The 26374-nt window shown below is 40.0% G+C and overlaps 1 protein-coding gene across 2 annotated transcripts in view; it reads left to right on the top strand.

The window, feature by feature from the left end:
• Positions 1–26374, top strand: part of LOC128657377 (oocyte zinc finger protein XlCOF7.1-like) — a 150443-nt gene that overhangs the window by 62159 nt on the left and 61910 nt on the right. For both annotated transcript variants that reach the window (XM_053711705.1, XM_053711706.1), the window contains 2 exons: positions 16219–16326; positions 16838–16945. In XM_053711705.1, coding sequence (XP_053567680.1) covers positions 16219–16326; positions 16838–16945 — 216 coding nt within the window. The remainder of the gene's footprint in view (positions 1–16218; positions 16327–16837; positions 16946–26374) is intronic.

The following is a 26374-nucleotide window of genomic DNA, read 5'->3' as shown; positions in this document are numbered from 1 at the left end:
GGGACATTGTACTCTGCCAGGAAGCTACAGCATTAAAGGGACACCCAAGTCAAATTTACACTTTCATGATTGAGCTAGAGCATGCAATTTAAAAAAAAAAAGATCAATTTACTTCTATTAACAAACTGTGCACAGATTTGTTTCCTATAGCATGGAGAGTCCACGATTTCATTCCAATTACTAGTGGGATATTCAACTCCTGGCCAGCAGGAGGAGGCAAAGAGCACCCCAGCAGAGTTGTTAAAGGACAATTAAAGGGACAGTAAAGTCATAATTTGACATTCATGATTTAGACAGAGCATACAGTTATGAACAACTTTCCAATTTACTTCTATTATTTAATATGCTTCCTTCTCTTGTTATCCTTTCCTGAAAGGTTTATCTAGGTAAGTTTAGGTGCAGCAAAGAACATAGGTTCTGTAGGAAAGTAGAAAAGAAGAGGGCGCCAATAGTGCACAATCGGTGGTACTGGGTCTTTGCACACGCAGATAACAAATATACTTACAAAGTATAATGCACTTGAGAAGTGCCAGAAACGCCTGCTGGACCTTTTATCAGCTGTCCAGAAAGCTATCCTCCTGCAGCAGTATGGAGTCTCCAAAGGATTTGTGATCCCACACAGACTGAATAAGTCCCTTCAAGGCTCAATATCCCAAGTGTGTTTAAACAGGATAGAAGCCCTCATAGATCAGGCTGCAGATGGTGGTAAGTAATAAGTATTTACTCGATAAAAACAACTGAGTAAAAATTCCACAGAGTGATAGAAGTCGTGATGCCAAATGTCTTAAAAGCACAAAAGGCTTTATTGTAACAAGAAAGTATCACACAACGCGTTTCCCGGTCTTGCTGACCGCTTCATCAGGTGAAGTGGTTAGCAAGACCGGGAAACGCGTTGTGTAAGACATTTGGCATCACGACTTCTATCACTCTGTGGAATTTTTACTCAGTTGTTTTTATCGAGTAAATACTTATTACTTACCACCATCTGCAGCCTGTTCTATGAGGGCTTCTATCCTGTTTAAACACACTTGGGATATTGAGCCTTGAAGGGACTTATTCAGTCTGTGTGGGATCACAAATCCTGTGGAGACTCCATACTGCTGCGGGAGGATAGCTTTCTGGACAGCTGATAAAAGGTCCAGCAGGCGTTTGTGGCACTTCTCAAGTGCATTATACTTTGTAAGTATATTTGTTATCTGCGTGTGCAAAGACCCAGTACCACTGATATTGGCTATTGGCGCCCTCTTCTTTTCTACAGATCTATTACACTTGTTTTGCCATCAAGTTTGTGGAAGAAGGATGCAGCCTATGGTTCTTTGTTAAATCCTCTATCCTGGATCATTACTAGTATCTACAAGAAAAATATCTTGGGACTTGTTAAATACACGGGACATTCTGAGGACTTTTATCACTATTAAGTATATCACATCTATTACTTATGTTGCAATTTTCTTTTTAGTAGTATATTTTCTACACTGCATATTTACACCTTATATTAATGAGGTATTTAGTGCATCTTCTATGTAGGTGCATTGTGAGTTTTTTATCAGCTCTCTCCTACATCACTTAATTGATATAACAAAGCTCCACACATCCTCTCTTTTTTGGAGAGTGTATTATACTCCCCTTTTGTGTGTCGTCGTTGTAATCACCACTTTATACATTTTGACAGCATTTTCATATTAGGTTGTATTTATTTTGAATACATACCTATTATTCACACTTTTTCTTGTTTGTGTATATATATATATATATATGTTCACACCATCACTACAGGATATCATATCATTTACACATTAGTAATATTTTTTACACTATATATTATTTGATCACTAGGCGCATCTAACACCTATATACCGATTGTCATTGGCTCACCCATGTGTTCAGTTAGAAACCAGTAGTGCATTGCTGTTCCTTCAACAAATGATACCCAGAGACTGAAACAAATTTGATAATACAATTTTAAACAACTTTCCAGTTTACTTCTATGTTCTACCTAAATCATGAAAGAAAATGTTTGGGTTTTATGTCCTTATAAGTGTCACTTCCCTTACCCATAACCCCCAGTCATTCTCTTTGCCTCTGTCACAGGAGGATGTGCGAAGATGGAGTCTGAAGATATTTAATCCTTTAATGGGTACTTTTCCCTGCAAGCAAGGATTGGTGTCAAGCTGTGTCTATGTCAATCTCATTAGTAAGAGTGATGGTGGCTATTAGCAGTTAAGAAGCGACAAAGTGGTCTTTGCTTTATTTCTAACACCATTGCTACCCAGTGTTGGTTACTCCTGTTTTTTCTTCTACAGGTCCCTGACAGAAGTGGTGATCTGTCACACCTTAGAAGCTGTTCCTGCCCTTCAGCTGGATCCACAGGTAAGTGCTCTTGGCTTCTAGGTGTTTAGGGTCAGCACTTAAGGGTTAATCCCTCTTTGGACTATAATGGGACTTTTTTTTATCTCCATAGGTTGGAGCATCTTTAGGGCAGCTTTCTAGGGCACTGCTTATGCTAGGGGAGACTCATGATTACGTGCTGGCACTTAAGGGGTTATTCCCTTTTTCAGAGACATGATCAGGCTCTTTTGACTCTCTAGGAGTTAATTTCTAAAGAGGATATGGGGAGTTAATTTTTATGGGACTTGGTTAAAGGTACAGCTAATATCATAAGGGGTTCCGGAGTATTCAATACATGACTGAAGCTAGAACACCTTGTTCTTGCGCCATTTTACACTTTTGTGGGCAGTTTACAAAGATTTTTCTTACTAGTTTTGCGGTCACGTGACCGGACATAGAGATAGCTCCTCAGGGTGTCATATTTATTGCGTTCTGAAAGTTTAAGTTCACTTTTTCCTGTCATCGCTTTGTTCTTCTGTTACTTAAAGGTACAGCTAATAAATTTAACTTTAATTTTCTTAAAGGTACAGTACATCCTTTAATTTTTTTCCATTATGGACTAGTTGTCTCTCCTGTGCAACTTTGTTCCACAAGGGTTACAAGGAAAGCGAAACTGCTCTGGGGCTAGAACAAATACAGAGCTTTCTGACGCTTTAGTAGCTATGTCTGATATACCCTCACAATGTACAGAAGCCGAAGCAGGAGAGCTTCTATCTGTGGGTGACATTTCTGATTCAGGGAAGGCATTACTCCAGTCTGACTCTGAAATGACAGCACCTAGTGAACATATTGTGTACCTAGTGGAAAAATTGGATATTATCGCATATCATGGTCAAAAATAATCTCAACAGAAACCCATTTCGAGTCCTCCTATTAGATTGCCCTCTTAATAACGAGAGGGGTGATCGGAGGGGGGATCAGATGTGCTTTATCATAATTGGGTCACCAGTGGGGATAATTCCAAATGTTAGGAGAATGTGGACATGGACCTTTTCTCCTTGAGTTGGAGACGAGTCTCTTAAAACTATGTGGGATGACTACATTTATTGTCTATGCAAGAGATTGATGGCCGGCACTGATGGGGTTAAGGACCATAAATAATAAGGTAATCTACATTTAACTATGGGACACATTATCCTTTAAGAGGATTATTCTGGCAGAGGGCAGGCATTTTATTGCATGTGAGCGAGACTTAGAGGTTAATTGTTCTCAAAAGAAGGAATTAACTCTCTATTGGGGGCTTCAGTATTTTAAATTGTTTAGACATAATCCTACGCTAATGCTCTTATTCAGAGTGATTGTGTTTTTATTTGGAGAGCGCACTTTTCCCCTGATAGCGCCATACCTAAGGAGCTAGTTGATGTTTTCTCCGCTCTTTATAATAAGGGTGAGCGGCATCTTTATTTTGTGACCGATTTAGTTTTTTTGAATTCCAGATCTGACTTGTTTTTCAAACTAAGTGAAAGGATGAGGCGCAAGTTAAAAAGATCTGCGATTCATCTCCATGCCGTTCTCATGGTCCCGCCTCCTTCTTCTTCTGAAACGAAGCACCGCCATTTATTTTCTTGCCGAGTGCAGTTTCTAACTCCACATTGTTCTCTGACTGAGAACAAAGCGGAGTGTTTTCTGCTGGTATCGGATGTTAGGTTTGAATTAGCGGTGCAACTTTTGGAAATTAGTAGAAACCGTACAGCCTAAAGTCCATCCTGATTACTCTGGGTTAGAAGTAGTGGGTCTGTTTGTACGATGTCATAACAGTATCTTTGACCACTTGCCCTAATTTCAGTATTAGATAGTGTATTTGCATACCTTTTAGATTGTTTGAACCTTTAGTTAAGGTTTTTATGAATAAGACGTGCTGAAGGTTTTTTATTGTTCCCTTGATTGGGATCTTCTCCAACTAATGAGAAAGACTTTTAGGTCTTGGGGTATCGAAAGGATGTTTTTTCTGGACAATATTTGGTTCATGTGTCATCCTTCCATTGAGCAATTTCTCTTTTAGAGACCTTGTCAATCTTCTTTTCCATGGATTGGAATGAATCTGGGAAAGCGTTCCCTTGCTACTTCTACTAGGGTGATTTAATGGATACCCACTTCAGTCTAATCAGTACCAGGATGGGAGCTCACCTGGTAGCATCAGGTGTGGTTGACTTGGTCCTTTTTACATTCTCTATCCAGGGTCAATGGCTCTCGGAGGTCAGATAACTTAGAAATTATTCCTTCTCCTTTCTCTGCAGTCTAATGTCCGGCCAACAGCAAGCACTAGTGGTCCGGTTGATAACTTAGCCATCTTGCTACCAGGAGGTTGGGAGTTGAGATCTAGCTGCAGTTGCTTTTCCTTCAGTTTTCAGTGACTCGATGTCTGGAGGGAATTGGTCTGATAGTTTCCAGGGACATTTTTTCCTTTGCTGTTTTCCATAAAATGTCTCAGAGAATAGTTCTAATTCAGAGACATGAGATTCTCTTCCTTAGTGGTAGCTGTCTCAGGGCACGTGCTTCTAGAGACACCCTGGGCCATGTGACCACGGACGCCAACATGCTGGGCTGGTAAACAGTCTGGGTTCTGTTAAGGTGGCGGGGATTATGGTCTCGGATGTGTCTGCTCTCCTTGTTTACATCTTAGAGTTGAAAGCGATTTGCAATGCTCTGATAGCTTGGTTTCGGCCAGACTATATCACCCCTAGAGGTTATATCAACTACCAGGGAGGAACTCTGAGTTCCTTAGCCGGTAGGAGGTGACTTGGATGTTGAGTGGACAAAAGGTCACAATTGCTGTCTATCTGTCATCCTCATTCCAGGAGTGGACAACTGGGAAGCAGATTTTCTCGGCGTACAGACTTTTCATCCTGGGGAGTGGGAACTCTATCCGGAGTTGTTTTCCAGTTTAACCCTCAGGTGGGGCATGCTGGAACCGTTTTTGATGGAGTCTCAGCAGAATACCGAGTTTTCAAGGTACATTTTTAGGTTAATGGATCCACTGGCCGCTCTGATAGATGCTCTGGCGGTTCTTTGGAATTTCAGGCTGGCATACCGGTTTCCTCCGTTTGTTCTTTTTCCACAAGTCATTGCTCGTATCAAACAGGAGAGAGTATCAGGAATTGTAATAGCCCCAGCGTGGCTTCGCAGGATATAGTATGCAGACCTAGTGGAGATGTTGTCTCTTCCGCCGGGGAGACTGTCTCTGAGGAAGGACCTTCTGGTTCAGGGTCCCTTCTTTCATCCATATCTCGTTTCTCCGAAGCTGACTGATTGGAGATTGAACGCTTAGTCCTATCTAAGTGTGGTTTTCTGAGTCGGTCGTTGAGACCATGATTTAGGCTCCTATGATTGTTACTAGAAAAAATTACCATAAGTTAGACGTAAATATCTTTATTGATGTGACTATAAAGGATATTCTTGGACTAAGGTCAGCATCCAAGGATTTTATTTTTGGCCTTGAAGAGATTTCTGCTCTCCTTTCTGCTGCAGAAGCGTCTGGCGGATATGCCGGATGTACAATCCTTTTGTCAGGCCCTGGTCAGAATCAGGCCTGTATTTAATTCAGTTGCTTCACCTTGGAGACTAAACCTTGCTCTTAAAGGTTTTCCTGCAGGCTCTGTTTGAGCCTATGCATTCCATAGACATCAAGTTATTATCTTGAAAGGTTTTGCTTCTTACTGCTATTTTTTCTGCTCTGAGGGTTTCTGAATTCTCAGCTTTGCAGTGTGATTCTCCTTATCTCATATTTTTATGCAGATAAGGCAGTTCTCCGTATCAAGTTTGATTTTCTTCCTAAGGTGGTTGTGGACAGAAGTATTATCAGGAAAATGTTGTTCCTTCTTCGGTCCTAATCCTCCTTTTTCATAAGGAACCTTTGTTACACGTCTTAGATGTCGTGCATGCTCTAAAATTCTATCTGTAGGCTACAAAGAACTTTCGTCAGTGTTCTGCATTGTTTGTTTTCCTTTCTGGAAAATGTAAGGCACAGAAAGCTTCTGCCACTTCTATTTCTCTCTGGTTGAGAAGTATTATTCGTACGGCATTTGAGACTGCTGGACAGCAGCCCCCTGAGAGAATCACAGCTCATTCCACTACGGCTGTTTTTCTTCTTCTTGGGCCTTTAAGATTGAGGCCTCTGTGAATCAGATTTGCAAGGCTGCGACTTAGTCTTCTTGGCACTCTTTTTCTAAATTCTATAAATTGGATATTTTTGCCTCAGCTGAGGCTTCCTTTGGGAGAAAGGTTCTTCAAGCAGTGGTGCCTTCTGTTTAGTTTCCCTGTCTTGTCCCTCCCTTATCATCTGTGTCCTCTGGCTTGGGTATTGATTCCCAACAGTAATTGATGATGATCTAGGGACTCACCATGTAATTAGAAAGAAAACAAAATGTATGCTTACCTGATAAATTTATTTATTTATTGACACGGTGAGTCCACGGCCCGCCCTGTTTTTCAGACGGTTGTTTCTTATATAAACCTCAGGCACCTCTGTACCTTGTGTTATTTCCTTTCTCTCCTTTTCCTTGGTCGAATGACTGGGGTTTGCTGGAAGGGAAGGGATACTTATCAGCTTTGCTGTGGTGCTCTTTGCCTCCTCCTGCTTGCCAGGAGTGATATTCCCAACAGTAATTGATGATGATCCGTGGACTCACCGTGTCAAGAAATAAATAAATTTATCAGGTAAGCATAAATTTTGTTTTTTCCCCGTCCCCTGTTTTAAAAAAAATGTTTCCTGTTGCTGATTCCATATGTGACTCGTGGTACACTGTGCCCAATGTAGAGGGAGCTATCTTTACTTTAGCCAAGATGACTACTATTCCTATTAAGGATAGTTATTTATTTCATGTAAGTGGCAAGAGCCCATGAGCTAGTGACGTATGGGATATACATTCCTACCTGGAGGGGGCAAAGTTTCCCAAACCTCAAAATGCCTATAATTACACCTCCTACCTCACACATACCTTAATTTTTACAAACTTTGCCTCTCATGGAGGTGGTGAAGCAAGTTGTGCTTGATTTCTTCTGTGATAGGGGCTTCTAAGGATATTGAAGACCCGTTCCTCTCAAAGTACAGTGTTTTTCTGAGGGATATGAAGGGAGTATTGCCTGATGATGCCATGTTTTCACCTATGGTGAAATCTAGTCCAAGGTTTTCTGTAAATAGGTCGTAGGGATTCAACTCTGCCTCCCTTTTCATATTAACATTATACTCCTCTACCATTACCTCTGCTGATATCTTTCAGTACTGGTTTGACTGTCTGCTATATGTGGATGGGTGTCTTCTGGTAAGTATATATCAATTTTAAGACACTCTCAGCTATGTTTGGCACTTTATCTTTTAAAGTTGTAAATGTGTCCAATGTAGAGGGAGCTATCTCTACTCTCGCCAAGATAACTACTATTCCTATTAAGGATAGTTGTTATTTTAAGGCTCTCATGGATAAGAAGCTAGAGGCTTACTTAAGAAAGATGTACACTATATTCATCAGGGATTACAGTGGCAACCAGTTACAAGTATTGCTACAGTGGCGGGGCAGTATCTTATTGGTGCGATGCCTTGTCTGACCTGATTTTCAGAGGAGACAACTATAGAAGAGATCCAGAATAGGATCAAGGCTCTTAAGTTGCTAATACTTATATTTGTGATGCCAACATGCAAGTGCTTAGACTGGGAGCTAAGATTTGAAGCCTCGCTGTTCTAGCTCACAGAGCTCAATAGTTAAAATCTTGGTCTGCTGATGTAACTTCCAAGTCCAAACTTCTGTTTTTATTTGGTCCTGGTCTGGCTGAGATAATTTCCGAAATTACTGGTGGAAAGGGATCTTTCCTACCTCAGGACAAGAAGAATAGACATAAGGGTCGCCAGAGTTCTAATTTTCATTCCATTCATAACTTCAAGGGACAAAAGTCTTCCTCTTCCAAGCCGGAGCAATCCAGGACTTCCTGGAGGTCCAGTCAGCCTTGGAATAAGGAGAAGCAAACCAATAAACCTTCTGCTGATTCTAAGTCAGCATGAAAGAGATGCCCCCAATCCAGTCTTGGATCAAGTGGGGGCAGACTTTCCTTTTTTTTCAAAAGGCTTGGATCCGCAATGTCCCAGATCCTTGGGCCGTGGATATAGTATCCCAGGGTTACAGAATAGGATTCAAGTCATGCCTCCCCCAGAGGCAGATTTATCTTGTCAAGGTTATCTGCAAACCAGGTAAAGAGAGAGGCCTTCTTAAACTGCATAAAGGACCTATCTTCCCTGGGAGTGATTGATCCAGTTCCCGTAGTAGAACAGGGTCAAGTATTCTATTCAAATATTTTTGTGGTTCCCAAAAAGGAGGGAGCTTTCTGTCCTATCCTAGACCTAAAGTGTCTCAGCAAATTCCTCAAGGTTTTGTCCTTCAAGATGGAAACTATTCGTTCCATTCTTCAGTTCATGACGACCATAGATCTGAGACACGTATCTTCATGTTCCCATCCACAGGGAACATTACCAGTTTCTGAGTTTTGCATTTCAGGACAAACATTTCCAGTTTATTGCCCTTCCTTTTGGCCTTGCTACGGTTACCAGAATCTTCACAAAGGTTCTGGGAGCCCTTTTGGCGGTGGTCAGATCTCAAAGGATAGCGGTGGCGCCTTACCTGGACGACATCTTAGTTCAAGCGTCTTTTCATCTAGCAAGATCTCATACAGATATGTTGTTGTCTATTCTACGTTCCCACAGGTGGAAAGTGAATCTGGAGAAGAGTTCCCTAGTACCAGATACAAGGGTGTGTTTCTTGGGAACAATTACAGATTCTCTATCCATGAAAATTTTTCTGACGGATGTCAGAAAATGCAAACATCTTGCTTCTTGCCTTTCACTTTTGTCATCTATCTGGCCATCAGTGGCTCAATGCATGGAGGTTATTGGTCTTATGGTTACTTCCATGGACATCATTCCCTTTTCTCTGTTCCATCTGAGACCTCTACAGCTATGTGGAAAAAGAAAAGAAGAAGACGCCACAATAGTGCACAATCAATGAGGATGAGACACTCACGCACAAAAATAGTGCACACTTACGAGAGCCAAAGCACTTGAGAAGTGCCACAGGTGCGATCTGAACTATTAAAGCTGTTCAGCAAGCTCTCCTCTCGCAACGACTGCACTGCTTGTATCGCTGTTGTCCTCTGGAGTAGCTGTCAGCAAATGGTGCATTAAAACTGAGATGGTATTATCAATCACTCAGCAAAATCAATGCAGGTAAAATAAAGCTTGTGATGACCAAAATATAAACTCAACTGTATTTTATTGTTGACAAAGTAACACCTCTACAGCTATGCATGCTCAGTCAATGGAACAGAGACCACCAGATCTTTCGCAGAGGAGAGATCTGGATCCTATAACAAGAGACTCTCATGGTGAACTTCGCAGGACCTTCTGTCTTGGGGTACATACTTCCTGAGACCTTATTGGGTGATTATGACCACGGACGCCAGCCTGTTAGGCTGGGGGGCAGTTTGGGGCTCATTAAAATCTCAATGCCTTAGAACTCGGGAGTCTTCTCTTCCCATAAACATCTTAGAGTTGAGAGCAATCTTTAATGCCTTGACAGCTTGGCCTCAACTAGCCTTGGTCTGGTTTATCAGATTACAATCGGACAACATCACCTCAGTGGCTTACATCAACCGTCAGGGGGGGACTCAGAGTTCCTTAGCAATGAAGGAGGTGACCCTCCTTCTTCAGTGGGCGGAATCTCATGATTGTCTTTTATCTGCCATCCACATTCCAGGGGTGGACAACTGGGAAGCGAGTTTCTTGAGCAGGCAGACCTTTCATCCCAGAGAGTGTGCTTTCCATCCGGAAGTATTTACAATGATACCTTTTTACTCAGTTTGCTCTCCTTCCACGAGTCATTGCTCGTATCAAACAAGAAAGGGGGTCTGTGATTCTAATAGCTCCTGCTTGGCCTCGCAGGATCTGGTTTGCGGATCTGGTGAAGATGTCATCTCTTCCACCTTGGAGGTTGCCTCTGAGGAGGGACCTTCTACTTTATGGTCCTTTCCTCTGCCCAAATCTGGATTCTCTGAAGCTGACTGCTTGGAGATTGAACGCCTAGTTTTGGCTAGGCGTGGCTTCTCTAAGAAGGTCATTGATACCATGCTTCAGGCTCGTAAACCTGTAACTCGTAAAATTTTCCATAAGGTATGGCGTAAATACCTTTTTATTGGTGCAAATCAAAAGGATTCTCTTGGAGTAGAGTAAGGGTACCCCAAATTTTGTCTTTTCTTCAGGAGGGCCTGGAGAAAGGTTTATCAGTCAGCACTCTGAAGGATCAGATTTCTGCACTGTCTATTCTTTTGCACAAACGTCTGGCAGATTTGCCAGATGTTCAATCTTCTGTTCAGGCTTTGGTCAGAGTCAGGCCTGTGTTTAAACCTGTTGCTCCTCCTTGGAGCCTTAATATTTTTCTTAAAGTTTTGCAGCAGGCTCCGTTTGAGACTATGCATTCTGTTGATATTAAATTGTTATCTTGGAAGGTTTTGTTTTTTCTTGCTATTTTTTCTGCTTGCAGAGTTTCAGAGCTTTTCAGCTCTACTGTGTGATTCCCTTTACCTTATTTTTCATGTGGATAAGGCGGTCCTTCGTGCCAAGCTGGGTTTTCTTCCTAAGGTAGTGTTGGATCGTAATATTAATCAGGAAATTGTTGTTCCTTCTTTTTGTCCCATTCGTCCTTCCCAGAAGGAACGCCTTTTGCATAACCTGGATGTTGTGCGTGGTCTAAAATTTTACCTTCAAGCAACAAAAGATTTTTGGCAAACTTCTGCCCTATTCGTTGTTTTCTCTGGTAAGGGTCAGAAGGCCACTTCTACTCTTTCTCTCTGGTTGAGAAGTGTTATCCGTTTAGCTTATGAGACAGCTGGACAACAGCCTCCTGAGAAAATTATGGCTCATTCCACTAGGGCTGTCTCTTCTTTCTGGGCTTTTAAAAATGAACCTTCTGTGGAGCAAATTTGCAAGGAGTGTACTTGGTCCTCTTTGCATACCTTTTCCAAATTCTACAAATTTGATACTTTTGCCTCGACTGAGGCTTCTTTTGGGTGAAAAGTTCTTCAAGTGGTGGTGCATTCTGTTTAGGTTCACCTGTCTTGTTCTCCCTCCGTTTCATTCTGTGTCCTCTAGCTTGGGTATTTGTCCCACTAGTATTTGGAATGAAATTGTGGACTCTCCATGCCATAGGAAAGAAAACAAAATTTATGCTTACCTGATAAATTTATTTCCGGGCATGGAGAGTACACGGCCCGCCCTTATTTAAATTTAAGACGGCAGTTTTCTTGTACAAACCTCAGGTACCTCTATACGCTTGTTTTATCTTCTTTTTCCGTTTCCTTTCGGCCAAATGACTGGGGTTTATGGGTAAGGGAAGTGACACTTAACAGCTCTGCTGGGGTGCTATTTGCCTCCTCCTGCTGGCCAGGAGTTGAATATCCTACTAGTAATTGGAATGAAATCGTGGACTCTCCAGGCCCGGAAATAAATACATTTATCAGGTAAGCATAAATTTAGTTTTTTTTATATTTACACTTTTTTAATCATTTACGCCTTCTGAGCATGTACAAGAATTCACAAAATATAAGTACTGTATATGCATTTGTGATTGACTGATGGCTGTCGCATGATACAGGAGGAGTGGAAATCGACATAACTTTTGAAGTTCAGACTAAGTGCTATTGCATTGTCTTTTCATCATGCATTTGTTGATAACGCAAATTTACTGTTTTTACTGGTTCTTTAAAGACAGCACCAACCAAACCGATACAGAGAGCACAATACACATATGCAAAAAGGCAATATTAGTAATAATTACCCAGGTTAGAAGTGGCAGCAGCAATGTCCATGGAAATTGTAAAAGTGTCTAAGTGTACCCAGTTAAATTGCATATTCTAATGAGCTGTGCATGTGGAGACAAACAAATAGATTGCAGAATGCGGCCTGTGAGTGGAACATTTATTTTAGATACATTTAGGGCCAGATTACAAGTGGAGCGCTAAATATCGCTTTCAATAAATAGATATTGTTGTCAGTATATTTATAAAAATCTTAGTAGTACTCTCCAAATAATGTTAGTATATGACCGGGTTATAACTGATATAATTAACAATCTTTCTATAAACTAAAACCCACAATCAAACATACATTTGCTAAGACAATAAAATTAATATAAATACCTGAATTCTTTATTATTAGTAAATAACTATGAACACATTGATATATATATTTGTAATTGTATCAGAATAAGAGTCGGTATTATATGCGTTTTTAAAACTATTAAGATATGCTATCCTTCTTACAAAGCCCAAAAAAGTTTACCTTTAAAAACCAGCCTTATTTACAAATAGCCTTTCATTCAGTTAACACAACGAGACTAAAATATCACAGCTACTAATATCCAGCAATACAATTAACAGTACTAATGAATAATAGGACAATATATATATATATATATATATATATATATATATATATATAATTTTAATGGATTTGAAATAAAGATGTTTTTAATTTATCCATTCTGACCTGAGGATCGAGTTTTTCTTAATTTCTTGTGTGTGTGTGTGTGTGTGTATGTGTGTATATATATATATATATATATATATATATATATATATATATATATATATATATATATATATATATATATATTCAGCTATTTAGTTGCAATTTATTCTAATACAATTCTAATTAGGATACTAAAAATACATTCTTACTGTGGGCAAATGCTTTAAATGAATTTCTTAGCATAGAAAAGATAAATTTTTAATACTACACAGGCTTATGAAATACTAACTTGAAATACAAACTGCTTATTTAAATCTGCTTAACTACAATTTGATTATGATATTATCAATAACCTTTGTTTAAAATATCAAAGTTAGAAATCATACATCACCAGTTTGAACCAAATTGTAATTCAATCTTTTCCAAATATCTTAGATCTCCTCATTTAAAGGAAAAGTTATTTTGTATAGATCAGGGTTAGTATTTCAGCTCCTTGCTTAAATGACTGTGTCCCAAGTATGGCTGCCAGTTCTCAGTCACCAGGGTAAGCAAATCACACAAAAAACTGTCCTCTCTTACATTTAACTTCCCAGTTATATAATCATTGGAGATCTGGTTTGGTTACGCCCACTCAGAAACCTTGTCTCGGATTGGCCCTTTGAGATTTCATTTTTAAAACAGCCAAAAAGCCTTCTGGCTGTAGTTCTCGCATCATAACACCGGGGGGCAGCATTTAACAGACACAGCAATACGTGCAGCATGACAAACACAAATAAATTCACATTTAACATTTCTAAGCATTTTTAACAAGTTAATTATTCTCATAAAATGGTTATTATTTATCAGACCATAACTCTCTGTATCAATCAGATATAACCCCAATTATTGATGGGTAGTATTAGATTATTTTTCTGATTATTCTGATACCAAATATGTTATATTATTAACACTGTATTGTATTAAAGTAACTTTTATTGCTAATTATTGGCTTAAAATCCATTACAATTTTATTAGTATCCTGGCATTTATATACAAATAACAGCCTATTTTGAATTCAGTATTGTATTGTATTCCAACATGAATATGTCATATTTCATGTTTCTAATGGATCTTGGCAGCATGAATCCTTTCTATGCAGATCTGAAATAAAATAAGTGTTATTAGTTATTTCTTTTTAGGTCCACAAATACTCTTAAATAATACAGATGCTAAAACATTTTCATACACATTCACTTCTATGCAGTATCTTGTATTTATCAATTTTTTAGCTCCATCTGGAAGACAGGAAGGCATTATATATATATATATATATATATATATATATATATATATATATATATATATATATATATATATATATATATATATATATATATATATATATATATATAGTATGTGTATATATATATATATATATATATATATATATATAGTGTGTGTAATTCAAATATGGGATTATTACAAATTTCATTCAATCTTTTACTTTCCATATATATGTTCATGTGTTTATATTTAATAACCCATAACTAGACAGTCTCATATCCATTAAAATATATATTTATTTATTTGAAATCTAAATACAGTTGTTTTAACAGTGAGATTTGTAATTATAATGTAAGCCATGTGTTTCCACTGTGTGTTATCCTCCCCCAGACGCAACGTCTACCTTATGTATATCTAAGTGTTAGCAGCCACATCTTAACATGCTTTCTGCTTAGCCAGCACAGATATGTATCTGATTTTCAGGGGCAATTAACACCTCTATGCTAATCACTGTGTATCCAGAATTTTGCCTGTGTTAATTTTCAGTTCCTTGTGGTTATACAATTGCATAATTTAGCATATTGAGTGGGGGAGATCTCTTGGAAACAATCCTTTGTTCTCAGATGTGTGTTTAGAATAACTTTACGTGCTGAGTGGGGGAGAACTAAAACATGATTGAAGTCAGTTTGTCTGAAAGAAATGAATCATTTTCTACTGACCAGTCAGATATTTGATTAAATATATATATTGATTAACCTTAAAATATATATATTTATTAACCTTACATATACCTTGACATTGTGATCCACAGTGTAATACCAGTGCATGCTAATGTGTGCTGGTATTACAAGTTAATAACAATGCGAACGCAAGCTCGCATTGCTGGGAAGCATTGCGCTCACGAGAGTGCACTTCCATAGGCTCCAATGAGAGCCTCGTTCTGATGCTATCAGACACCTAAGCGCCTAGTGCAGTTGTTAAAAAAACTATAATGCCCTCTATTTTGAAGGCCATTTGGGTCACTTTTAGGGCTCGCGGTAGCAATAACCAGACACTTGTAATGGCTGGTTAATTATTGCGTGTCCGCAAACTGGCAATGATTTAGCGCTCCACTTGTAATCTAGCCCTTAGTAAAGGAGACCATGAACCTCTTTATAATATTGAATATGTTTGTATAAATTATTTAGGATTTGACTGTATGTGTAAGCTTGTGTAGTGTCTGTGCATGTTTCCATATGCATATCTGTATGTGTGTTTGTGTAGATATGCAGAATCTTAAAGATGAACAATACTAGTGCTGTATTGGCCCCTTGTCAGGTATTGGGGCTGTTGCAATACTAGTGCTGCATTGGCCCCACTTTCAGATGTAGGGGCTGTTGGAGTATTAGTGCTGTATTGGCCCCATGTCATGTATTGTGGCTGTTGCAATAGTAGTGCTGTTTTGGCCCCATTTCAGGTGTAGGGGCTGTTGGAATATTAGTGCTGTATTGGCCCCATGTCATGTATTGTGGCTGTTGCAATACTAGTGCTGTATTGGCCCCATTTCAGGTGTAGGGGCTGTTGGAATATTAGTGCTGTATTGCGTCCATGTCATGTATTGTGACTGTTGCAATAGTAGTGCTGTATTGGCCTCATTTCAGGTGTAGGGGCTGTTGGAATACTGAATCTTTACTGTCCCTGTGTCAGGTTTAGGAACGGTTTAAAATACCAGTGCTGTATTGTCCCCAGGTTAGGTATAGGGGTGATACTGTGATGTGAGTGCATTTATACAATGTAACATAAATAGGTTATAGTGAGGTTGTAATGAACAAATTAAAATTGATTTTATTTTTAAATCCCCACAAAAACACTGTAAAACTACTAATTGTTTATGATGGAGCTGTATATGTAGCTAGTAAAGTTACTGATTCCCAAATAACTCACTTTACATGACATAGGTTGTATTTACTGTTGTGCTAGAATTGAATGTTTAGATGTGACTGACAGTGATGTAGGCTCACGTTTATTTACCTTACATTACACAATTTTTCAAATTATATTTTAGTTTTTGTTTTTTATTTCAGATAAAAATGATGTTAAGATTTCATGTAACACGGAACAAACAGAAAATCAGTGGCTAAGAAATATCACAGAAGCTGCAGAGAAGGAAATACTTCAGAATAATAGTATAGGTGAGTGTATGTATATGACGTGTCTGAGGGATGTAGGGAACGGGTGAGTGTATGTGTGTGTGACATGTCTGAGGGACGTAGGGAACAGGTGAGTGTATGTGTGTGACGTGTCTGAGGGACGTAGGGAACGGGTGAGTGTATGTGTGTGACGTGTCTGATGGACGTAGGGAACGGGTGAGTGTATGTGTGTGACGTGTCTGATGGACGTAAGGAAGGGTGAGTGTATGTGTGTGACGTGTCTGATGGACGTAGGGAACGGGTGAGTGTATGTGTGTGACGTGTCTGAGGGACGTAGGAAACAGGTGAGTGTATGTGTGTGACGTGTCTGAGGGACGTAGGGAACGGGTTAGTGTATGTGTGTGACGTGTCTGAGGGACGAAGGGAAAGGGTGAGTGTATGTGTATGATGTGTCTGAGGGATGCAGGGCACAGGTGAGTGTATGTGTATGACATGCAGGTATTGTGCAGTGCTCAAAAACTAAACTGTGACCATATTTACATGATCTATGCAGGTGCTGTTAAGACTGAAGTCACACTTAATGCTGAACAAACATATGATCTGTATGTAAAGAGTCAGCAGGAAGTTTTGAAGCAGGAAATCAGTGATAATATCAGTACAGGTGAGTGCACGTGTGTGATGTGTCTGAGGGATATAGATCATCTGCCCCACTAAGCACAGTGAGGACTTTATTAATGGGGTGGGAGACTCTTTTGGAGCCCCTATCTCTCCATATAAAACATATATAGATCTCCCATTTATTTGTAGTCGATTGTGATATAATTTATATAGGATTGAAATACAAATTGTTTAAATACAATGAGTGAAAAAGACTTCTGCACAGGGGTATGGTATGGCTCAGCAGTGAAAGGCTTAAACTTTTTCTTTATTAAATCCCTTTAAATGACATCTTCAGTCATATCACTGTTATGTTCACTCCCACAAGCAATGCATGCTAAGATATTTAAGTCTTCCTATATAAATTATGTTTTTGAAACCATGTCTTATTTTAGAGGCTTCCTTGTAATGTAATAAATGTTATCACTATCTCTGTACACATTATACACGGTGAGGCCCGATCTATAAAGTGCCATAAAAAATAATTTCTCTTGTTAAGTGTATCCAGTCCACGGATCATCCATTACTTGTGGGATATTCTCCTTCCCAACAGGAAGTTGCAAGAGGATCACCCACAGCAGAGCTGCTATATAGCTCCTCCCCTCACTGCCATACCCAGTCATTCTCTTGCAACTCTCAACAAAGATGGACGTAGTAAGAGGAGAGTGGTGTATTATAGTTAGTTTTTGTAACTTCAATCAAAAGTTTGTTATTTTTAAATGGTACCGGAGTGTACTGTTTCATCTCAGGCAGCATTAGAAGAAGAATCTGCCTGTGATTTCTATGATCTTAGCAGAAGTAACTAAGATCCATTGCTGTTCTCACATATTCTGAGGAGTGAGGTAACTTCAGAGAGGGAATGGCGTGCAGGTTTTCCTGCAATAAGGTATGTGCAGTTAATATTTTTCTAGGGATGGAGTTTGCTAGAAAATGCTGCTGATACCGGATTAATGTAAGTAAAGCCTTAAATGCAGTGATAGCGACTGGTATCAGGCTTATTAATAGAGATACATACTCTTATAAAAGTGTAATATAAAATGTTTGCTGGCATGTTTAATCGTTTTTATATGTTTGGTGACAAAACTTATTGGGGCCTAGTTTTTTTCCACATGGCTGGTTTGATTTTTGCCTAGAAACAGTTCCTGAGGCTTTCCACTGTTGCAATATGAGTGGGAAGGGCCTATTTTAGTGCTTTTCTGTGCAGATAAAAATACTGACAGACATTCAGCTTCTTCCTGCATGATCCAGGACATCTCTGAAGGGCTCAAAAGGCTTCAAAGTCGTGTTTGAGGAGGGTAACAATCACAGTAGACTGTGGCAGTTGTTGTGACTGTGTTTAAAAAAACATTTTTGTCATTTATTATTCTGTTTTTGTTATTAAGGGGTTAATCATCCATTTGCAAGTGGGTGCAATTCTCTGCTGACTTGTTACATACACTGTAAAAATTTTGTTAGTGTAACTGCCTTTTTTCACTGTTATTTCAAATTTTGTCAAAATTTGTTTCTCTTAAAGGCACAGTAACGTTTTTTTATATTGCTTGTTAACTTGCTTTAAAGTGTTTTCCAAGCTTGCTAGTCTCATTGCTAGTCTGTACAAACATGTCTGAAACAGAGGATACTTGTTCATTATGTTTAAAAGCCATGGTGGAGCCCCATAGGAGAATGTGTACTAAATGTGTTGATTTCACCTTAAACAGTAAAGATCAGTCTTTATCTATAAAAGAATTGTCACCAGAGGGGTCTGTCAAGGGGGAAGTTATGCCGACTAACTCTCCCCACGTGTCGGACCCTTCGCCTCCCGCTCAAGGGATGCACGCTAATATGGCGCCAAGTACATCAGGGACGCCCATAGCGATTACTTTGCAGGACATGGCTGCAATCATGAATAATACCCTGTCAGAGGTATTATCCAGATTGCCTGAATTGAGAGGCAAGCGCGATAGCTCTGGGGTTAGACGAGATACAGAGCGCGTAGATGCTGTAAGAGCCATGTCTGATACTGCGTCGCAATATGCAGAACCTGAGGACGGAGAGCTTCAGTCTGTGGGTGACGTCTCTGAATCGGGGAGACCTGATTCAGAGATTTCTAATTTTAAATTTAAGCTTGAGAACCTCCGTGTATTGCTTGGGGAGGTATTAGCTGCTCTGAATGACTGTGACACAATTGCAGTGCCAGAGAAATTGTGTAGGCTGGATAAATACTATGCAGTGCCGGTGAGTACTGATGTTTTTTCCAATACCTAAAAGGCTTACAGAAATTATTAGTAAGGAGTGGGATAGGCCCGGTGTGCCCTTTCCCCACCTCCTATATTTAGAAAAATGTTTCCAATAGATGCCACTACACGGCACTTATGGCAGACTGTCCCTAAGGTGGAGGGAGCAGTTTCTACTTTAGCAAAGCGTACCACTATCCCGGTTGAGGACAGTTGTGCTTTTTCAGATCCAATGGATAAAAAATTGGAGGGTTACCTTAAGAAAATGTTTATTCAACAAGGTTTTATTTTACAGCCCCTTGCATGCATTGCGCCTGTCACTGCTGTGGCGGCATTCTGGTTGGAGGCCCTGGAAGAGGCCATCCATACAGCTCCATTGACTGAAATTGTTGACAAGCTTAGAACTCTTAAGATAGCTAACTCATTTGTTTCTGATGCCATTGTTCATTTGACTAAACTAACGGCTAAGAATTCCGGATTCGCCATCCAGGCGCGTAGGGCGCTATGGCTCAAATCCTGGTCAGCTGACGTGACTTCAAAGTCTAAATTACTCAACATTCCTTTCAAGGGGCAGACCTTATTCGGGCCTGGTTTGAAAGAAATTATTGCTGACATTACTGGAGGTAAGGGTCATACCCTTCCTCAGGACAGGGCCAAATCAAAGGCCAAACAGTCTAATTTTCGTGCCTTTCGAAATTTCAAGGCAGGTGCAGCATCAACATCCTCTGCTTTAAAACGAGAGGGAACTTTTGCTCAATCCAAGCAGGCCTGGAAACCTAACCAGTCCTGGAACAAGGGCAAGCAGGCCAGAAAGCCTGCTGCTGCCTCTAAGACATGTAGCAAAAAAAGGGGGTTAAATAAACTAGCGCTTAAGAGTTAATATCCCTTGCCCTATTCTCCTACTATCTACTTCCCAGATAGAAAGGTGTATAAAGTGAAAAAGTTATGGAGATTAGGCGCTTAATCTGCAAAAGGGATAAAGGTGTGTATGGAGGTCGTTAGCTAAATATGTAGAAAAAACTGGACCTTGGACAGAATAAGTGAAAAATTCTTCTACAATTTATTTTCAAAATAAAAACATGATAATACCAAGATAAAATAAATCACAATCCCTAAGTGTTGCAACACTATATCGATCAATTCATAAAATTTCTAAAATTCAGATATACATTTGTTTCATACACAAATAAAAGGATTTATCTGCTCTTTTGTATCCTTTGTTCAAAGATTTTAGATAGAATGTATTCTTTTATTTCAACACAATTAATAATATTTGTCTCTATTTGATATTTTATATCTATATTTCATCAACTTTAAAATTACAAATATGTAGCAAAAACTAACAATTAGTTAAAACAATTTAAATGCAAGATTATAAATGGTGTCCCCACAATGGCTGTTTACTTATATTGGTTGTAATTTTGTGTATCTAAAAGTTCATCAAAGCATTTGTAAGTAATTGGAGATAAATTACTGAGGGCTGTGTTCTTTATCCTTATATTTATGTTGTGATATATTACGGTTTCACAGTTACCTCTTTGTATCCTCAGTGAGCTTAATTTGTAGAAAAGGAATGTTCCAAACAGTGTTTAGGGGTGATTTTCTTACCCTCTCTTGTGAGCTGTTACTACTCACGGCTTCCCAGCGGTTCCTATGTGTCCTCAGTTTGACTCTCAGACCAGGGGTTCCGGTAGGTAATTTTCTTTGTGTTACCTTGTCACTGGTCTTGATCTTGATAAAGCCAGGGTTGCTGGCGAAACATGTTGATATCTGTGTGAACACCAAGAAAGAAAAAGCCTGTTTTTTTCCTGCGTACAGAAGTACTTAAGTGCAGGAGATTGAGGAACTACAAACACAAAAGCTAACTTGCGCAAGTTACAGAAACAAAAGGATTGTCTACAGTTTGGTGCTGTAATCAGAGCACTTCTACAAAGACCAGTGACAAGGTAACACAAAGAAAATTACCTACCGGAACCCCTTGTCTGAGAGTCAAACTGAGGACACATAGGAACCGCTGGGAAGCCGTGAGTAGTAACAGCTCACAAGAGAGGGTAAGAAAATCACCCCTAAACACTGTTTGGAACATTCCTTTTCTACAAATTAAGCTCACTGAGGATACAAAGAGGTAACTGTGAAACCGTAATATATCACAACATAAATATAAGGATAAAGAACACAGCCCTCAGTAATTTATCTCCAATTACTTACAAATGCTTTGATGAACTTTTTAGATACACAAAATTACAACCAATATAAGTAAACAGCCATTGTGGGGACACCATTTATAATCTTGCATTTAAATTGTTTTAACTAATTGTTAGTTTTTGCTACATATTTGTAATTTTAAAGTTGATGAAATATAGATATAAAATATCAAATAGAGACAAATATTATTAATTGTGTTGAAATAAAAGAATACATTCTATCTAAAATCTTTGAACAAAGGATACAAAAGAGCAGATAAATCCTTTTATTTGTGTATGAAACAAATGTATATCTGAATTTTAGAAATTTTATGAATTGATCGATATAGTGTTGCAACACTTAGGGATTGTGATTTATTTTATCTTGGTATTATCATGTTTTTATTTTGAAAATAAATTGTAGAAGAATTTTTCACTTATTCTGTCCAAGGTCCAGTTTTTTCTACATATTTAGCTAACGACCTCCATACACACCTTTATCCCTTTTGCAGATTAAGCGCCTAATCTCCATAACTTTTTCACTTCGCTGCCTCTAAGACAGCATGAAGGAGCGGCCCCCTATCCGACAACGGATCTAGTAGGGGTTAGACTCTCTCTCTTCGCCCAGGCGTGGGCAAGAGATGTTCAGGATCCCTGGGCGTTGGAGATCATATCTCAGGGATATCTTCTGGACTTCAAAGCTTCTCCTCCACAAGGGAGATTTCACCTTTCAAGATTATCTGCAAACCAGATAAAGAAAGAGGCATTCCTAAGCTGCGTACAAGATCTCCTTGTAATGGGAGTGATCCATCCAGTTCCGCGGACGGAACAAGGACAGGGGTTTTATTCAAATCTGTTTGTGGTTCCCAAAAAAGAGGGAACCTTCAGACCAATTTTGGATTTAAAGATCCTAAACAAATTCCTCAGAGTTCCGTCATTCAAGATGGAAACTATTCGAACCATTTTACCCATGATCCAAGAGGGTCAGTACATGACCACAGTGGACTTAAAGGATGCCTACCTTCACATTCCGATTCACAAGAATCATCATCAGTTCCTGAGGTTTGCCTTTCTAGACAGGCATTACCAATTTGTAGCTCTTCCATTTGGGTTGGCTACAGCCCCAAGAATTTTTACAAAGGTTCTGGGCTCACTTCTGGCGGTCCTAAGACTGCGAGGCATAGCGGTGGCTCCTTACCTGGACGATATCCTGATACAGGCGTAAAGCTTTCAAATTGCCAAATCTCATACAGAGATAGTTCTGGCATTCCTGAGGTCGCACGGGTGGAAAGTGAACGAAGAAAAGAGGGTTTCCTTCCTAGGGACTCTAATAGATTCTGTAGAAATGAAAATTTACCTGACGGAGTCCAGGTTATCAAAACTTCTAAATGCTTGTCGTGTTCTTCACTCCATTCCGCGCCCCACGGTGGCTCAGTGCATGGAAGTAATCGGCTTAATGGTAGCGGCGATGGACATAGTGCCATTCGCGCGCCTGCATCTCAGACCGCTGCAATTATGCATGCTCAATCAGTGGAATGGGGATTACACAGATTTGTCCCCTCTACTAAATCTGAATCAGAAAACCAGAGATTCTCTTTTCTGGTGGTTATCTCGGGCCCATCTGTCCAAGGGTATGACCTTTTGCAGACCAGATTGGACAATTGTAACAGATGCCAGCCTTCTAGGTCGGGGTACAGTCTGGAACTCCCTGAAGGCTCAGGGTTCATGGAATCAGGAGGAGAAACTCCTCCCAATAAATATTCTGGCGTTAAGAGCAATATTCAATGCTCTTCTGGCTTGGCCTCAGCTAGCAACACTGAGGTTCATCAGATTTCAGTCGGACAACATCACGACTGTGGCTTACATCAATCATCAAGGGGGAACCAGGAGTTCCCTAGCGATGTCAGAAGTCTCCAAGATAATTCGCTGGGCAGAGACTCACTCTTGCCACCTGTCAGCGATCCATATCCCAGGTGTAGAGAACTGGGAGGCGGATTTTCTAAGTCGTCAGACTTTTCATCCGGGGGAATGGGAACTCCATCCGGAGGTGTTTGCTCAATTGGTTCTCCGTTGGGGCAAACCAGAATTGGATCTCATGGCGTCTCGCCAGAACGCCAAGCTTCCTTGTTACGGATCCAGGTCCAGGGACCCAGAAGCGGCACTGATAGATGCTCTAGCAGCGCCTTGGTTCTTCAACCTGGCTTATGTGTTTCCACCGTTTCCTCTGCTCCCTCGTCTGATTGCCAAAATCAAACAGGAAAGAGCATCAGTGATATTGATAGCACCTGCGTGGCCACGCAGGACCTGGTATGCAGACCTAGTGGACATGTCATCCTTTCCACCATGGACTCTGCCTCTGAGACAAGACCTTCTAATACAAGGTCCTTTCAATCATCCGAATCTACTTTCTCTGAGACTGACTGCATGGAGATTGAAAGCTTGATCCTATCAAAGCGTGGCTTCTCCGAGTCAGTAATTGATACCTTTAATACAGGCACGAAAGCCTGTCACCAGGAAAATTTACCACAAGATATGGCGTAAATATCTTCATTGGTGTGAATCCAAGAATTACTCATGGAGTAGGGTTAGGATTCCTAGGATATTGTCCTTCCTCCAAGAGGGTTTGGACAAAGGATTATCAGCTAGTTATTTAAAGGGACAGATTTCAGATCTGTCTATTCTTTTACACAAGCGTCTGGCAGAAGTTCCAGATGTTCAGGCATTTTGTCAGGCTTTAGTTAGAATTAAGCCTGTGTTTAAACCTGTTGCTCCTCCATGGAGCTTAAACTTGGTTCTTAAAGTTCTTCAAGGGGTTCCGTTTGAACCCTTTCATTCTATTGATATCAAACTTCTTTCATGGAAAGTTCTTTTTCTGATGGCTATTTCCTCGGCTAGAAGAGTCTCGGAGTTATCTGCCTTACATTGTGATTCTCCTTATCTGATCTTTCATTCAGATAAAGTTGTTCTGCGTACAAAACCTGGGTTTTTACCTAAGGTGGTTTCTAACAAGAATATCAATCAAGAGATTGTTGTTCCATCATTATGTCCTAATCCTTCTTCAAAGAAGGAACGTCTTTTGCATAATCTAGACATAGTCCGTGCCTTGAAGTTTTACTTACAGGCTACTAAAGATTTTCGCCAAACATCTAACCTGTTTGTTGTTTACTCTGGACAGAGGAGAGGTCAGAAGGCCTCGGCAACCTCTCTTTCTTTTTGGCTTCGGAGTATAATCCGCACCCCTCTGTGAGTCCCTTCACTGGCTCCCCATTCACAGCAGAATTAAATTCAAAATTCTCACTTTGACCTACAAAGCCCTTACCAATGCAGCCCCCCCCATACCTGTCCTCACTCATCAACAAATATACTTCAGCCCGTCCCCTAAGATCCAACAACGATCTACTCCTTGCCTCCTCTACCATCACCTCCTCTCATGCTAGACTACAGGACTTCTCTCGTGCGGCACCAACCCTCTGGAACGCACTTCCTCGTGCTGTCAGACTTTCCCCCAACCTCTCCTCCTTTAAACGCTCCCTAAAGACCTTCTTGTTCAGGGAAGCCTATAACCAAATCAGTAACTAATGAATTCCACTTGCCTAATAGTTGCCCTCATCTAACTAACACTAACATCACTCCCACCTTTGCAGTCCCCACCTCCTGTTTCTCACCCTCCTACCCATTTAGATTGTAAGTTCCCACAGGAACAGGGCTCCCAATTCCTCCTGTATTTGTTTGTTAAATTTTATCTGGTGTCTCATATTGTACTGTCCTTTTATCTTTGTTACCTATGAACAGCGCTGTTGAATCTGTTGGTGCTTTATAAATAAAGAATAATAATAATAATCCGTTTAGCCTATGAGACTGCTGGACAGCAGCCTCCTGAAAGGATTACAGCTCATTCTACTAGAGCTGTGGCTTCCACCTGGGCCTTTAAAAATGAGGCCTCTGTTGAACAGATTTGCAAGGCTGCAACCTGGTCTTCCCTTCATACTTTTTCCAAATTTTACAAATGTGATACTTTTGCTTCTTCGGATGCTGTTTTTGGGAGAAAGGTTCTACAGGCAGTGGTTCCTGCCTTGTCCCTCCCATCATCCGTGTACTTTAGCTTTGGTATTGGTATCCCACAAGTAATGGATGATCCGTGGGCTGGATACACTTAACAAGAGAAAACATAATTTATGCTTACCTGATAAATTTATTTCTCTTGTAGTGTATCCAGTCCACGGCCCGCCCTGTCCTTTTCAGGCAGGTCTAAATTTTAATTAAACTACAGTCACCACTGCACCCTATGGTTTCTCCTTTCTCGGCTTGTTTCGGTCGAATGACTGGATATGGCAGTGAGGGGAGGAGCTATATAGCAGCTATGCTGTGGGTGATCCTCTTGCAACTTCCTGTTGGGAAGGAGAATATCCCACAAGTAATGGATGATCCCTGGACTGGATACACTACAAGAGAAATAAATTTATCAGGTAAGCATAAATTATGTTTTTCTTTCATACAAGTAGTGAGAGTTTACAATCCATTACTACTGGGAATTATTCTTTTTTTGTTTACATTAGTAGGGGGCGAAGATTCTCAAACCCCAAGAACTCTATAAAACTCCTCCCACCTCACCAGTACCTCAGTCTTGTCTTTGCCTCCACTGTAGGTGGTCGGAGAATGAAGTTGTTCATTTGATTCTTCAGAGAGAGGGGTACTCTGATAGATTTGAGTCCCATTTCTTTTACAAAGATATAACGAGTCCACGGATTTCATCCTTACTTGTGGGATATTATCCTCCTGCTAACAGGAAGTGGCAAAGAGCACCACAGCAGAGCTGTATATATAGCTCCTCCCTTCCCCTCCACCCCCAGTCATTCTCTTTGCCTGCGTTATGCTAGGGAGAGGTAAAGTGAGAGTTGTTAGTTTTAGTTTCTTCAATCAAGAAGTTTTTTATTTTTAAATGGTACCGGTGTGTACTATTTTCCTCAGGGAGATATGGAAGAAGATTTCTGCCCTGAGGTTGATGATCTTAGCAGTCGTAACTAAGATCCATGTTGG

This window comes from Bombina bombina, chromosome 4 (genome assembly GCF_027579735.1).
Source record: "Bombina bombina isolate aBomBom1 chromosome 4, aBomBom1.pri, whole genome shotgun sequence".
In the NCBI taxonomy this organism is placed as follows: Eukaryota; Metazoa; Chordata; class Amphibia; order Anura; family Bombinatoridae; genus Bombina; species Bombina bombina.
The sequence above is the reverse complement of the archived record's forward strand: the minus strand, read 5'-3'. Positions and strand labels throughout refer to the sequence as shown.